We start from the raw sequence: 14,749 nt of genomic DNA on the forward strand, positions 1-14,749 counted from the left end.
AGATGAAGGACATTAAGAGTAAGAGCAGTATACAAGAACCATAACTCTTCCTTGCTTATTCTTTTATTATCTCACTTTATTAAATTAACTCCTCAATGACATAGCTCTATAAAGAAAAGTAAAAGTAAAGTGTATTTATTTATTTTAGTGTCACCCCTACTGAAAGGGCCAGCCAAGATGGCTTATGAGACACCTTCAAAGAGTAAGAGCAGTATACAAGAACTATAACTCTTCCTTGCTTATTCTTTTATTATCTCACTTTATTAAAGTAACTCCTCAATGACATAGCTCTATAAAGAAAAGTAAAAGTAAAGTGTATTTATTTATTTAAGTGTCACCCCTACTGAAAGGGCCAGCCAAAATGGCTTATGAGACACCTACATACACTGAACAGCATTAGTTCCCGATTCCTATTTTTAATGCCTGACACCAAACAGGTAGGCAATCGGTAACCATTATTTAACTAGCTGGCGGCTCACTAACTGGTCTCTCTTCCATAACAAGACCCGCTTCTGACAGGGCTCGAACCTTCGACCTCCCCATTGTGGGGCAGGTGCATTATCCATTGGGCCACCGCAGCTCTATAACTGTTGAAGGGAATTTTACTTAAATTGCATAATTATATAATATAAACAATACCGCTTCCATATATATTGAACAATGTTTCCCTTTTTCTGCCACATTTTTAAACGAAAACTTTACATTGGCATTGGGGCGTGGGAATAGTCATGTCCGACATGGATCTTGTTTATTATTAAACCTATATATCAAAGTATAAACTTCTTGTTACGCATATTCTTCTCTCTTTTGTATTCTATGTAAACATTTGAAGTTAAGTACTTGAAAAATCATTCAGTGTTTCGAGGTAAGTAAATTAAACAAATTCAATCGAGAATCTCGAGTTCTTTATTACTCCGGGATCGAGTTATCAAAAGTGCAATTATATTAAATCTGAAGATCTCCGACGTGTTGTGGCTTGGTTTCCGCGAGGAGGTCAATATCATACTTGAAAACATAGGTATTTCGATCACTTATCAAAAGACTTTAGGTGTGAAAAGTAATGTTAATACTTAAGTACATGATCATCAGGCGAACTATTGATTGTTATATAGGTTGTGGTACTTTATTTTTGTCCCAATCCATCATTAAATTAATACTAGGCTATACAAGCTGTATTTGTCACCAGGTCTCAGCGGTTAGTGTAATCGGCTCACAAAACAGTAGAGTCGTTCAGGGTTGGTTCAAACCCGATCTGAGACAGGACGGACTCTTTATAGAAGAAAGCTTTTTCATATTTGATTTCAACTCGAGATATGTGTAGGATGTTTTACACATTGCAAGGGAGCATCCAAGGGGATTCGACTGGCGCCCCCTCTCCCGCGCCATCCTTGCATAAAAACGAATCAGACGAGCATACATTTTTCATAGTCTAGAATTGAAACATCAGTCATTTCAGTCAAGATTTTGGCTCGCTTCGCTCTAAACGTTTATATGAATAGTGTTTATACTGCTGGAACAGTGGGGTCGGACAATACTCCAATCAAAAACATATCACCTTGATCCAACTGCCCTTTAAAAAAACTACAATTCAAAACACGTATTGATGCTCAAATATACGATAGATCGCACCATTTGAGTTATACTTGCTAATAATCCGATGAGGCATGCCCCCAGACCCCCTAGAACGTCTGTGCCCCGAAACGAAAATCATGGATCCGTTCTTGCATCCGGAACGTAAAAGAATCAAGGTAAGTGGAACTGGAGCATCTTCAGTAACTTACATTTATCCAAAAAAACTGAAATAGTTGAAATTCTTTAGGGATTCAACGAGTCGCCCATATGGACAACTGGTGGCAATAATTGACTTTTACTGTGTATACATTTTTTTTTTATTTACAGTAGGCTACATTTTTGTTGAACAAAAAAGAAATATAGGGTGAATTAGAAAAAAATGCTAGTTGGGGTTACTGGAACCATATTCATTTTCGCCTCATAGTTTTACCATCAGATTTAGTCAGATTCGATCATAAACTTAAGTGATAAACACTTTATATCAATATTTGGCAAACACTTGTTAGTACCCACAATACTTTGCGGGTGAGCTCTTAGTGAAATACAATTAAGCCGAAACTACTTTTACATTAGTATATTTGTGTTATATTTGTGTTAACCAATTAGTATAGAAGAAAGACTTATTGAACAAATATAGGGTAGCATTATTTTTGGTATAAATATTTTCGCATTGGAGAATAATCCCCAGCAAGTGTGAAAATAGTGCTTTATGCACAGTTTGTCATAACTAAAATTAGAAGGATCCTTTGAAATTAACGTTCAAAATCTTTTATAAGATTATGACCATGGTAATGTCTTCTTTAGTTATTTTCTGAAGGTAAAACAGGACTAGACAAGCCGGGCCATAAAAACTTTATCTATCGTGAAAACACAGCTTAAGTTGCACTATATAAAAGTTTTAGGGCTCTCCGTGATCTAGAATTTTGTTAAAGACTACGTTTTTAACATATTTTTAAAATATATATTTTACCTTTAAAATCCATATAGGCCTAACAAAACTAAAAATGTAGGAGTTGCGGTGTTCTGTAATCGACGATACCATACGCCGTCTCATTTTCATTACGGCCAAAAATTTGTTTATTTCCGGTGGGTTGACTGAAAAATCTTTCTTTTGCATAAAAATAAAAGTTCAATGCATTACATGTGGTAAGTCTAATTTTTAACGTAACAAAGCATATTTTTGTGATTGATCGGAACTTTATATTGCAGAAAGTGATAAAAAAAACTTCTAAGGGTCAGCATCGGTTGAATTTTCAGAGACACTTATTTAAGCCCTAATAATTCAGCATTTCATCGGACTGTTATGCTCAAAAGTTCTCATTATTATAAGGCTTGGCTGCTTAAATACTGCATTTCAGTAGAACTATGTTGTGAAGTAGTGAAACAATATATAATTTTAACAAATACCAGAAAATAACTAAGTGTATGCATCAGAACTTATATGGGAAATTCGGGTAACTGAGCTACTTGATAACTAACAAATGGCAACATCTCTCAAATATCATTTATTAAAGCCCGCCTTCAGAGATGATAATTCAAAATTTTAATTTTCCCGCCTGCAAAACTCTGTTTTCTTCTCAGAAAGTAAATGGCAACTTATTACATAGGGGAACAACTGTTATCGGAAAAAAATCGGGTATAATCGGATATAATCGGTAACTGGCTCAGTTACCCGGGTGGCTCAGTTACCCGAATTTACCATATTATCTATCAATATGCAGTGTTACTGGTGCCTTGCATCAATATTTCCCTTAATTAACCCTTAGCCTGCTGGCGGCAAGTGATTCTGCCTATGCGACCAGTGCAGACCAAGATCAGCCTGCATATCCGTGCAGTCTGATCATGGTCTGCACTGTTCGCTATTCAGTCAGTAAATTTTCAGTGAACACCCCTTCTAATATTAAATGGTATTGCCCAAATTGAATGATGGACCAGTCCATTTTAGAAATTTAGCAGGGTAAGGGTTAAAAGCCTAGATCTACAGGCGTTACATCTGCGCGTTCCATCGGAAAGGTAGTGAATTTCCACGACTGATATCAGTTTGTGTATGATATCTATGCCACATTACTATTTTTACGGCAATTCTTTGACTGAAAATAACTTGTCTAGAATATTGACAGCTTTATAAAGTAATGCCTGCAAAGTGTACATTTTTCTGTACAATAATAGAAATAATGATAATAATAATAATGATGATGATGATGATGATGATGATGATGATGATAAATAAATTCATTCATTCATTCCTTCGGGATATTTCTTGAAGACTACAACGACGAAAATGTAACATTCAATTTTGTATTAGACAAGATCCAAGGGACATAACTCCCAAAAATCAAAATGTCACATCCGCGGACACGTCTATTTCCTTGAAATATTCAACCTGCCAGTGTTACTAAGTGTGTTAGAAAGGTAAACATTGTTAGAAAACAAATACTTTTACAAGAGGAAATTCCTACATTTTTCCTTACAACTTTACAATGCTAACAAATTATCGAATGAAAGAAAATTTTGAGTTTTCCACCAGGTCATGTTTGTAAGTTTGTTTACAAAACCGTATCAAAGTGACAGATGTCCTGAAATGGTCTTTATGGTTTATACCTACTTAAATTATATACTGGTGCAGCAGGATTCATGATTTTAACATGTCCAAAACATTGTGGAATGATACTAATTTCACTTGGGTATTGATTATAATTTACTCGGACTTTATCATAGACTCCCTGTGTAAAATCTCAACTTTTAACTAAAATAAAGGTATTAAATCAATATGATATTTTGATGAAACCTCAAAGTTTTGATTGTTTGTAGCATCATCTGGAGCATGTGCAGTGAAAAATCTTAATTTGATTTCTACAATAGTATGATATTAATTGCTAAAGTCACTTATGTTCATTGTAAACTACTTCGTCATACCCAGTGGAAACTGGCAGTACTCGAAATGAGCTCTTGATTGGTCAATTGAACCCTAATGTACTGTGATGTCATGATAAAGTTATGAATACTCCCTAAGACTTTTTCCCAGTGAGAAACATGGGAATCGATGAGAGAATTGGCAGGGGTATTACTTAGTCAAAATAATTCGATGTTTGGCCAGTTACCATTGACTAGTGCCTTATCATCAATTGCTCCCAAAAATGGAAGGAATGGCGCCTTGCGTGACTACTGCGCATGTCCGAGTACCTATCAACTTTCGAAACAAGTTCTTTATTCGTCACTTTAACAGTCAAAATGCGACAGAAACATGTAAAAGTAGTCCTATTACAACAATACCCTATCTGTCTAACCCCTTGAAACCCTTGCGGGGACTAGACGTTACACTAACACCTCAAGCCTCTAATGTTTTCAATTCTTTCTGAAATGGCCCATAATTCCTTAAATTTGCATAGTTCACAATCTTTTGCATTCCAACAACATAGAGACGCTTGACACATTCATGTCACATGAAATTGATCATGGAAAATTACCTGTAACGTATACTTACACCGAAAAATTGCACTACGCATTATCATACAAAATGCCAATTAAAATCCAATTATGGATTGAGATCTGTTTTTAAAGTAAATTCTTATATGATCTGAGATTTCTGACATTAAATTATAAGGCAGAGTTCATATCTGTGACCAGCAGTAAGGCCTAAAAAAAAAAATTCTTTGTTTCCGGTAACATGCTCAAAAAAATTAGGGTAGGTAGGTCGGAAATTTTTTTTTTTTTGGAAATTTTTTTTATTAAGGGAGACTTTTCGGAAATTATTTTTTTGTCAAAAAATGATTACAAGTAAGGGGGTTATGCCTTTAGAGCATCAGTAAGTTGATTTCTAACATCACTGGCCATGTTTAAAGCATAAAAAGTGCTGTTTTGCATCTTTTTGTTAAAAAGTTGAAAAAAATGTTCTCCAAGGCCATAAAAACATTTAGGGTCGGGCCAAAAATTTAGGGTAGGTCGGGATACCGGAAACAAACAATTTTTTTTTTACGCCTAATGTCAAACTTCATCAAAATATCAAAATTGTAAAATAAATCTACAAAAAATGTCAGAAAAAAATGTTGATATTCATAGTTCAGATTTAAAACTTTGCCTTTAAAATTTTTTAAGTAGTTTGGCAGTGTTTTTAAATAGTTATTTGCATTTATTACCACAATGTCTTTCAAAACTTTATGAAATTTATATTAATCTAAAGTGATATGAAAAAATCTTTTGTTGTGAAGTATAGAACTGATTCCCCTGATCATAGAGACTTTTGTTGAAAGCTGGGAACCAAGGGGCACGAATTTGATGATAAGCGTTTCAGCGATCCAGAGTGTGTCAAGGTTGGCTAATACAGATGTGTTTATTTTTAGAAACATGTAGGATTCTTTCAGTTTTTTTGTTGTTCAAACAAAGATAGAAACTTGTGCAGTTGTTACAGAAAACAGAAAACTGTTAAGTTTACGTCTATTTCATAAAGTAGTAACATGTTATTAACCACTAAGGGGCACGAATATATGGTAACACAGTATTCAGATTGTTTTATATTTGTGACGGGCAATCTAAATGTCAAAACTTTGAAGGACCAAAATAATGGAAGACAAATCACAGTACACAGTCATGTAAAGTTATCGGTTTTATTGCTTGCGCATATTGCCGTGTAACACGTCAGTGAATGTTAATCATGTACAATACATACATAGGTTTAAATCACCAGAAAATTGGTAATTTTGGATATTATTTGATAATTTTGGCATTTAAGTCAATGAGGAATTGAATCCCCTTTCAATACATGTAAGTTTAAAGTCCTGTGTAAATGATATGCAGCATAATTTTGTCCTGGATTATTGTGCATCTACTTAATGTGATTATAATGAGCTACCAGAACTGTATGGGAATTGGGATGGATTTCAGACAACTTTGCGAATTGTTTTCAACTGCTGAGATGCTTTGGCTTCTCAGTGGCTCTGTTTAAATTGAATGTATTATATTTTCACCGGAAATTTTGATAAAAATAGGAGGAGTACAACAGCAAGATCCAAATGCTGGCAGCCAATACCTGTTTGTATTTATGACTATATATACAAGAAGAAGTGGATAATTTCACTGGGAAGTGAGGAAAGTGCATAGGAAAGTGAGAAGCACTACCGACATTCACATTTTATATATATGATACATCTGTATATTACATGTATGCTGTTTTGATAAGAATTGTCATTAAAATTTTTGAATATTTCAGTGAGGTGGCTTGCCTGATCTGTTGGGAAAAAAGAGAGATAAGGAAAGATGGCTGTAAGTGTTTGGTTTTCTTCTGAAAGTTTCTGAGATTGTTTATTTAAGTTTTTAGCCCACCATCATCAGATGGTGGGCTATTCAAATCACTCTGCGTCCGTGGTCCGACGTCCGTCCTTCCGTTAACAATTTCTCGTTATCGCATCTCCTCAGAAACTACCAGGGGGATTTTGACCAAACTTTGTCAGAATGATGTATTGGTATCCTAGTTGTGTCCCCCTGAAAATCAGACTGGTTCAACAATTCTTTAGTGAGTTATGGCCCTTTGTTTATTTCTATAATTTACATAGATTTATATAGGGAAAAATTTGAAAATCTTCTTGTCCAAAACCACAGAGCCTAGAGCTTTGATATTTGGTATGAAACATCATCTAGTGGTCCTCTACCAAAATGATTCAAATTATTTCCCTGGGGTCTAATATGGCCCTGCCCCGGGGGTCACATGGTTTATATAGACTTATATAGGGAAAAACTTTGAAAAACCTCTTATTCAAAAACACAGGGCCTAGGGCTTTGATATTTTGTATGCGACATTATCTAGTGGTCTTCTACAAAGATTGTTCAAATTATTCCCCTAGGGTCAAATATGGCCCCGCCCCGGGGGTCACATTGTTAACATAGACTTATATAGGGAAAAACTTTGAAAATCTTCTTGTCCAAACCACAAAGCCTAGGGCTTTGGCATTTGTAATGTAGCATCATCTAGTGGTTCTCTACCAAGTTTGTTCAAATCATCCCCTAGGGTCAATTATGGCCCCGCCCTGGGGGTCACATGGTTCATATAGACTTATATAGGGAAAAGCTTTTAAAATCTTCTTGTCAATAACCTACAACATTCAAGTTTGGACCACCTGTATGGTTTTGAGTGGCAAGATGAACCTTGACACGAGTTGTCCTTGATTTTGACCTAGTGACCTACTTTCACATTTCTGTAGCTACAGCCTTCAAATTTGGACCACATGCATAGTTTTGTGCACTGAAAAAAACTTTAACCTTGATATTGACCTAGTGACCTACTTTCACATTTTTGAAGGTACAGGCTTCAAATTTGGACCACATGCATAGTTCTGTGTTCCGAAATAAAATTTGACCTTGATTTTGACCTAGTGACCTACTTTCACATTTCTCGAGCTACAGCCTTCAAATTTGGACCACATGCATAGTTTTGTGTTCCGAAATGAAATTTGACCTTCATTTTGACCTAGTGACCTACTTTCACATTTCTCAAGCTACAGCCTTCAAATTTGGACCACATGCATAATTTTGTGTACCGAAACAAACTTTGACCTTTACATTGACCTTGTGACCTACTTTCACATTATTGAAGATACAGGCCTCAAATTTGGACCACATGCATAGTACTGTGTTCCAAACTAAAATTTGACCTTGATTTTGACCTAGTTACGTACTTTCACATTTCTCGAGCTACAGCCATCAAATTTGGACCTCTTGCATAGTTTTGTATACCGAAATGAACTTTGACCTTAAGATTGACCTAGTGACTTACTTTCACATTTCTGTAGGTACAGGCTTCAAATTTAGACGTACATGCATAGGATTGTGTACCGATGCAAACTTTGACATTGACCTAGTGACCTACTTTCACATTTTTGAATATACAGGCTTTAAATTTGGACCACATGTATAGATTTGTATTCTGAAGTGTAATTTGACCTTGGTTTTGACCTAGTGACCTACTTTCACATTTCTAAAGCTACAGCCTTCAAATTTGGACCACTTGCATAGTTTTGTGTACCAAAATAAACTTTGACCTTAAGATTGACCTAGTGACCTACTTTCATATTTATCAAATTACAGCCTTCAAACTTGATGCACATGCATAGTTTTGTGTACAAAGAACTTTGTCCTTGAAATTGATATAGTGACCTACTTTCACATTTCTCAAGCTACAGGTTTCGAATTTTGACCACATGCACAGTGTTTTGTACGGAAATGAAATTTGACCTTGAGCTAGTCAATAAGTCTTAAAATTTTGGAATTCTCAAAAATGGCACATTGGTGGGCGCCAAGATCACTCTGTGATCTCTTGTTACTTATTATTTATTGACAGTTCATATATTATGTATGTAAGTATCAGATAATATTATAATGCTATAGATACAGAGCTAAGCTGAGTAGTTGTATTGCAACTATAGTATTATTCGGTATTATTTACAAAACACAGATTTTACAAATTGACATAGTAATACTTTAAGTGTGCCATCCAGCACTGCAGAGGTGTCCCTTCAGGTACCAATATTCATTGTAGGTAATAATACATAAAGAATTAATTGGACACCTGACAGTTTAGGACGAAGTCCATCTCTTTGACCAGTGGCACAATTCTTGGTTTCTCACTTCTGCAATACATTGAATTTTCATATAATCTCTATTTACGTTTCTTGCGTACACATTTAGACTACTATTTTGCAACAAGTTGCAGATAGAGAAGCATTATTGGAAACTTATTTGAAAGTCAGAAATGGACCTTAACTAGCTAATTTATATGTAAAAATAAAAGAGTAAAAGATTAATCTATAATCCAAGGTAATTCTATCAAGGATTTTATATGTAAGCGGCCTCGGTGGCCAAGTGATTAAGGTTGCTTATTTCAAATCACTTGCCCCTCATTGATGTGGGAAAACCAGGGTTTGAGCCTCACTTGGGCATTGAATACTTCATGTGAGGAAGCCATCCAGCTGGCCTATGGAAGGTCGGTGGTTCTACCCAGGTGCCCTACCCGTGACAAAATAATGCACAGAGGGGAACCTTGGTTCTTCCTCTACCATCTAAGCTGGAATGTCTCCATATGACTTATAATTGTGTCGGTGGGATATTAAATCCAGCAAAAATAAAAATAAAATTTACATGTAAACATTTATTTCAGGATGCAGGAGAAAAAGGAGAAGATAGTTCCTCTCAGGGAGGAAGTCCCGCATCAAAGGTAATTGGTTAACAGTTTCTTTACACATCAGTGTATGTCTCAATAAAGTCTAGACCTGACGGCTTAACTCAATAGGTTGAGCGTAGATCTATGGATTATCGGGTTGTGAGTTCAATCCCTGGGTGGGGTGTATGTTCTCATGAAGATTTGTTAAAGGACTTTGTGTTTGAAATCATTTGTCCTCCAACTCTGATTCGTGTTGATCAGTTAGAAGTTACTTGAGGAGAACAGGTTTGTACTGGTACAGAATCCAGGAACACTGGTTAAGTTAACTGCCCGCCGTTACATAACGAAAATATTATTGAAAAATGGTGTTAAACCCATAACAAACAAACAAACAATACAGCCCCATTAGGTTAGGTTAGTGGAAGAGTGTCTCCTTTGACTTGATTAGTGTCCATGTTATATCAGAGAAGTGAAAAGTTTTACTGATAGCTCCCTTGCTTCGGCACTCAGTATTGAAAAGGTTGTACCTTGAGGTAAAATTAAGTCCAATTAAGTGACTTTACTGGATACCATGTTGGTCACTCATGAGCTTTATAGTATGCAGTAATAGAAAAAAAATACTTTTAACTCTATCCCATATAAACTGACAAGTAAGTAAGCTTGACAGATATATACAACTCTTAGGAGAAGAAATTTTATTTGATAGTTGCCGTTTCATAGTTCTCATCATGCGATACTTTCCAGCTGTATTGTTCACATTTCTTGAATGAAATCGAGGTTATTTTGTTAAACTTAAAATTCTTTCTTGGATTTGAAAAAAAATAAGAGTCCCAAATATATATATGTTTATAAAAAGGCAATTTTGCACCATGTAAATTTGTCAAAAAATTGTCAGGTGTATAAATTGTCTAGAGAGAAGATAAGTGTTATTTCAATAAAAAGCCAATGCTGATTTGTATGAAACCTGTCTTTCCAGCATATGTTAACACACTGTTTTTGAAAGATATTTAAATATTGACCTGACTTTTTATAAATGCGAATTTGAATTTAGAAGCCTTTTTCTGAAATAGGGCAACAGTGCTATGTTATTTGGTGTGGTTGTAGATGTATCAATATTTTCTATAAAATTCACAAGAAATGATGAAAATGAAAAAGAAATTTAGCCACTGTAAGTTAATATATTTATGTACTTAGGAAAAGTAATGAATTTCTATTTAATACTGGCCTTTAGGATAGTCAAAAGTTTTTGGCAGAAGGCTGTGAAAATAAGACTCTTTCAAGACTTGAAGTTAGAATATCATTGATTTTATTGAATATAAACACTGAAATTTAATGAAATGAAATGCACTTTTCTTACTGTATGCATTTACATTCTGTTTACATTTACACAGCTGGACAACCTACCAAAGGAAGATCTTCTGAAGTTTGTGAAGAGACAGATGGTTAATATGCAGAAACTGAAAGGGAAAAATGATGGTGAGTTACTCAAATGATGTGCCAGTAATATAAATAAAGTAGTTACTTCTTTAGCAATTACATTAATTCATTCTTTAAAAAAGTAATTCAAAATTTAAAAAAGTATCTCATTTACTATTGATTCATGTGGAGAAGCTTTCAGCTACTTGTGGAGAACAGGTTAATACTGGTAAGGTGTCTAGCAACACTGGTTAGGTTTACTGAATGCCGTAAATGTCTGAAAAACTGTTGAAAATGGCACTAAACCTTACAAGGCGAACATATCACAAAGCAAACACATTACTTTCATGATGTGACAGCATTCAAGCTGCATAATTATTACTATGGGTAGGTAGTTAATAGGTACAGAGCATAGAAGTTGCCATGGTGGTTGCATGGTAGAGTATTTGACACGTTATCAAACAAATGAATTGGTACCCTGGTTTGAGCAGAATCTGATCACGGTGACACCTTTGCAATATCTTAGATGCTAAAGATTCTGGCTGGAGATCTAAAAATGTGAGCAGTCATTGAGCATGGGTTACATAAGTTGTGAAAAGTTTCTCCAGTTTTGATGCGAAATACTTCGTTCAAAAAAGGTACAAGCTGCAACTTTGAATAGGTAAACTAGTTGCCAATTTTAAGTATAAATTAGCATTTGAGGTCTTAGAGTGTGTGTCGGCAGACTAAGTTTTGTCTTTCTGGCCTTGACTATGAACTTTCAGTGGAATGTAATGGTATTCAGGTGAGCAGTATCGGGTCATTATTGCCCTCTTGCTTCAAAACACCTTCCAATACTTTACAAGCTAAGGTTATGATAAGCTGCAAGAAAACTACAAATAAAGTTTTTTATGCCCCCGAAGGGAGGCATATAGTTTTTGAACCGTCTGTCTGTCCGTCGGTCTGTCGGTCTGTCAGTCTGTCGGTCCGTCCGCAATTTTCGTGTCCGGTCCATATCTTTGTCATCGATGGATGGATTTTCAAATAACTTGGCATGAATGTGTACCACAGTAAGACGACGTGCAGTGCGCAAGACCCAGGTCCTTAGCTCAAAGGTCAAGGTCACACTTAGACGTTAAAGGATAGTGCATTGATGGGCGTGTCCGGTCCATATCTTTGTCATCGATGGATGGATTTTCAAATAACTTGGCATGAATGTGTACCACAGTAAGACGACGTGCAGTGCGCAAGACCCAGGTCCGTAGCTCAAAGGTCAAGGTCACACTTAGACGTTAAAGGATAGTGCATTGATGGGCGTGTCCGGTCCATATCTTTGTCATCGATGGATGGATTTTCAAATAACTTGGCATGAATGTGTACCACAGTAAGACGACGTGCAGTGCGCAAGACCCAGGTCCGTAGCTCAAAGGTCAAGATCACACTTAGACGTTAAAGGATAGTGCGTTAAAGATCATTTTTCATGATAGTGCATTGATGGGCATGTCCGGTCCATATCTTTGTCATTCATGCATGGATTTTAAAATAACTATGCATGAATGTGTGACACAGTAAGACGATGTGTCGCGCGCAAGACCCAGCTCCGTAGGTCAAAGGTCCAAAACTCTTAACATCGGCCATAACTATTCATTCAAAGTGCCATCGGGGGCATGTGTCATCCTACGGAGACAGCTCTTGTTCACATATGTTATTGATTCATATACAGAAGGGAAATACTCTATATATTTCTTGTTCCAGCTGTTGAACCATTGTATGTATTACATAAAGTTCATCTAAAGTTAACTATGTTACTAGTACATAGGCCATCCACTTATCCTGATAGGGAGAGCTTTTATCTGGGGATCACAGTGTCTTTGACGCTGGGGTGAGACATATGCTCTTCACAGCTATTTGTTAAAAGACAGAGTTCAGTCCTCTGGCGGGCCGTATGTTCTCCCTAATGATTTGATGAAAAACTTTATGTCTGAAATCATTTGTTCTCCACCTCTTACTCATGTGGAGAAGTTGGCAATTACTTGTGGAGAACAGGTTAATACTGCTACAAAATCTAGGATTACTGGTTAGGTCATCTGCCTGCTGTTTTATTACTGAAATACTGTTGATAAATGGCACTAAGTCCAAAATTACCAAACATACTATATTATACATGTCACAGATCATTATATAAAGGGAGAAAACTTTTGCTTGAGTGATTGCCCAAGTTAACTTTTGATAAATTTGTTAGTGTAAAACAAAATTCAAAAAGTTTTAAAAAGTATTTTCTGAATTATAGAAATGTATGGAGAGTTCTTTTATTTTACAGAAAGTTTACATTCTGAATTTAATGATCAAGTCTAGGGTAATATGTGACATAAACGTCAGGCCATCGTGTTATGATACTTTATGAGTGGTTAAGTATTTAAGGTGTTTGTCATTTAACCTTCAGCCTGCTAAATTTCTAAAATGAACTGGTCCATCATTCAATTTGGGCAGTACCATTTATTATTCGAAGGGGTGTTCACTGAAAATTTACTATCTGAATAGCGAACAGTGAAGACCATGATCAGACTGCACGGATGTGCAGGCTGATCTTGGTCTGCGCTGGTCGCAAAGGCAGAATCGCTTGCCGCCAGCAGGCTAAAGGTTAACCCCACGGTCTTAGCTTTGAGCCCTGCATGTGTCACAGTAGCAGCTCCTCATATGACACCAGTTCTGGTTTTTCCTGAAAGTAGAATAAAGAGGGATTAAAACAAGCTTTAATCTTATATCACAATGTAGCTAAAATAGATTACTACATGTATAAACAAATTATGATATAAAACTTTAACATATTTTAACAGAACTTGCAAAAAAGATGGTAGAACTAGAGAAGAAAGGTGATGGAGGGGGAGGTAATGATGTGGAGAAGAAGTTAGCAGAAGTAACAGCAGAAAAGGAAGGGATAATGATGAATTACCAAGCTGTCCAACTAGAATTAGAAAAACAGAAAAATCTTACTGAGGTATTGTGTTTCTGTCCATTCAGATGTATTTTTACCCCGACTGAAATCTGAAGTTGCTTCAAATTGTCATTGTTCCTTTAGTATACTACTGTGGACATGACCAGCTCAAGATGAGGTTCATAAACTAAAGAATGCAAACTTATATGCTGTTGATTGGGTAATATTTTCAGTGGCTTTGTTTTCTCTAATACTTGCAAATAATGCTACTTGCAAATCAAATGGATTTGGATATTGACCTTTAGCCTGCTGCCGGCAAGTGATCCTGCCTTTGCAACCAGTGCAGACCAAGATCAGCCTGTACTTCATGGTCTGCACTGTTTGCTATAGTCAGTAAATTTCTGTGAACCTCCTTTGAATAAATCAGTGCCCAAACTGAATGATGGACCAATCTATTTTAGAAATTTAGCAGGGTAAAGGTTATTCTGCATCGTGTCCTAAAATACAAACATTCACATTTTTCGAATTCTTAACAGTGAATGAAGGCTAAACATGAAATATCTTAATATGCCTATGTGAAAATTACACACACTGCAGTAGTTTGGAATTAAAATTTTTCTGTTTATGTTTCGATTTGCACAGACACAGCTCAATTGGTATGAACGCTTTTCAGCTTAATGATGTAGGGTTTCTGACCC

General features: G+C 35.9%; 1 protein-coding gene across 2 annotated transcripts in view; it reads left to right on the plus strand.

Moving 5' to 3' along the window:
• Nucleotides 1–3,886: 3,886 nt before the first annotated feature.
• LOC123555981 (GRIP and coiled-coil domain-containing protein 2-like) overlaps nucleotides 3,887–14,749 on the plus strand; it is a 45,916-nt gene continuing 35,053 nt past the window's right edge. For both annotated transcript variants that reach the window (XM_053547813.1, XM_053547814.1), the window contains exons 1-5: nucleotides 3,887–3,984; nucleotides 6,779–6,831; nucleotides 9,719–9,775; nucleotides 11,113–11,197; nucleotides 13,954–14,114. In XM_053547813.1, coding sequence (XP_053403788.1) covers nucleotides 6,826–6,831; nucleotides 9,719–9,775; nucleotides 11,113–11,197; nucleotides 13,954–14,114 — 309 coding nt within the window. In that variant the 5' untranslated portion in view covers nucleotides 3,887–3,984; nucleotides 6,779–6,825. The remainder of the gene's footprint in view (nucleotides 3,985–6,778; nucleotides 6,832–9,718; nucleotides 9,776–11,112; nucleotides 11,198–13,953; nucleotides 14,115–14,749) is intronic.

This window comes from Mercenaria mercenaria, chromosome 7 (assembly GCF_021730395.1).
Source record: "Mercenaria mercenaria strain notata chromosome 7, MADL_Memer_1, whole genome shotgun sequence".
Taxonomy (NCBI): Eukaryota; Metazoa; Mollusca; class Bivalvia; order Venerida; family Veneridae; genus Mercenaria; species Mercenaria mercenaria.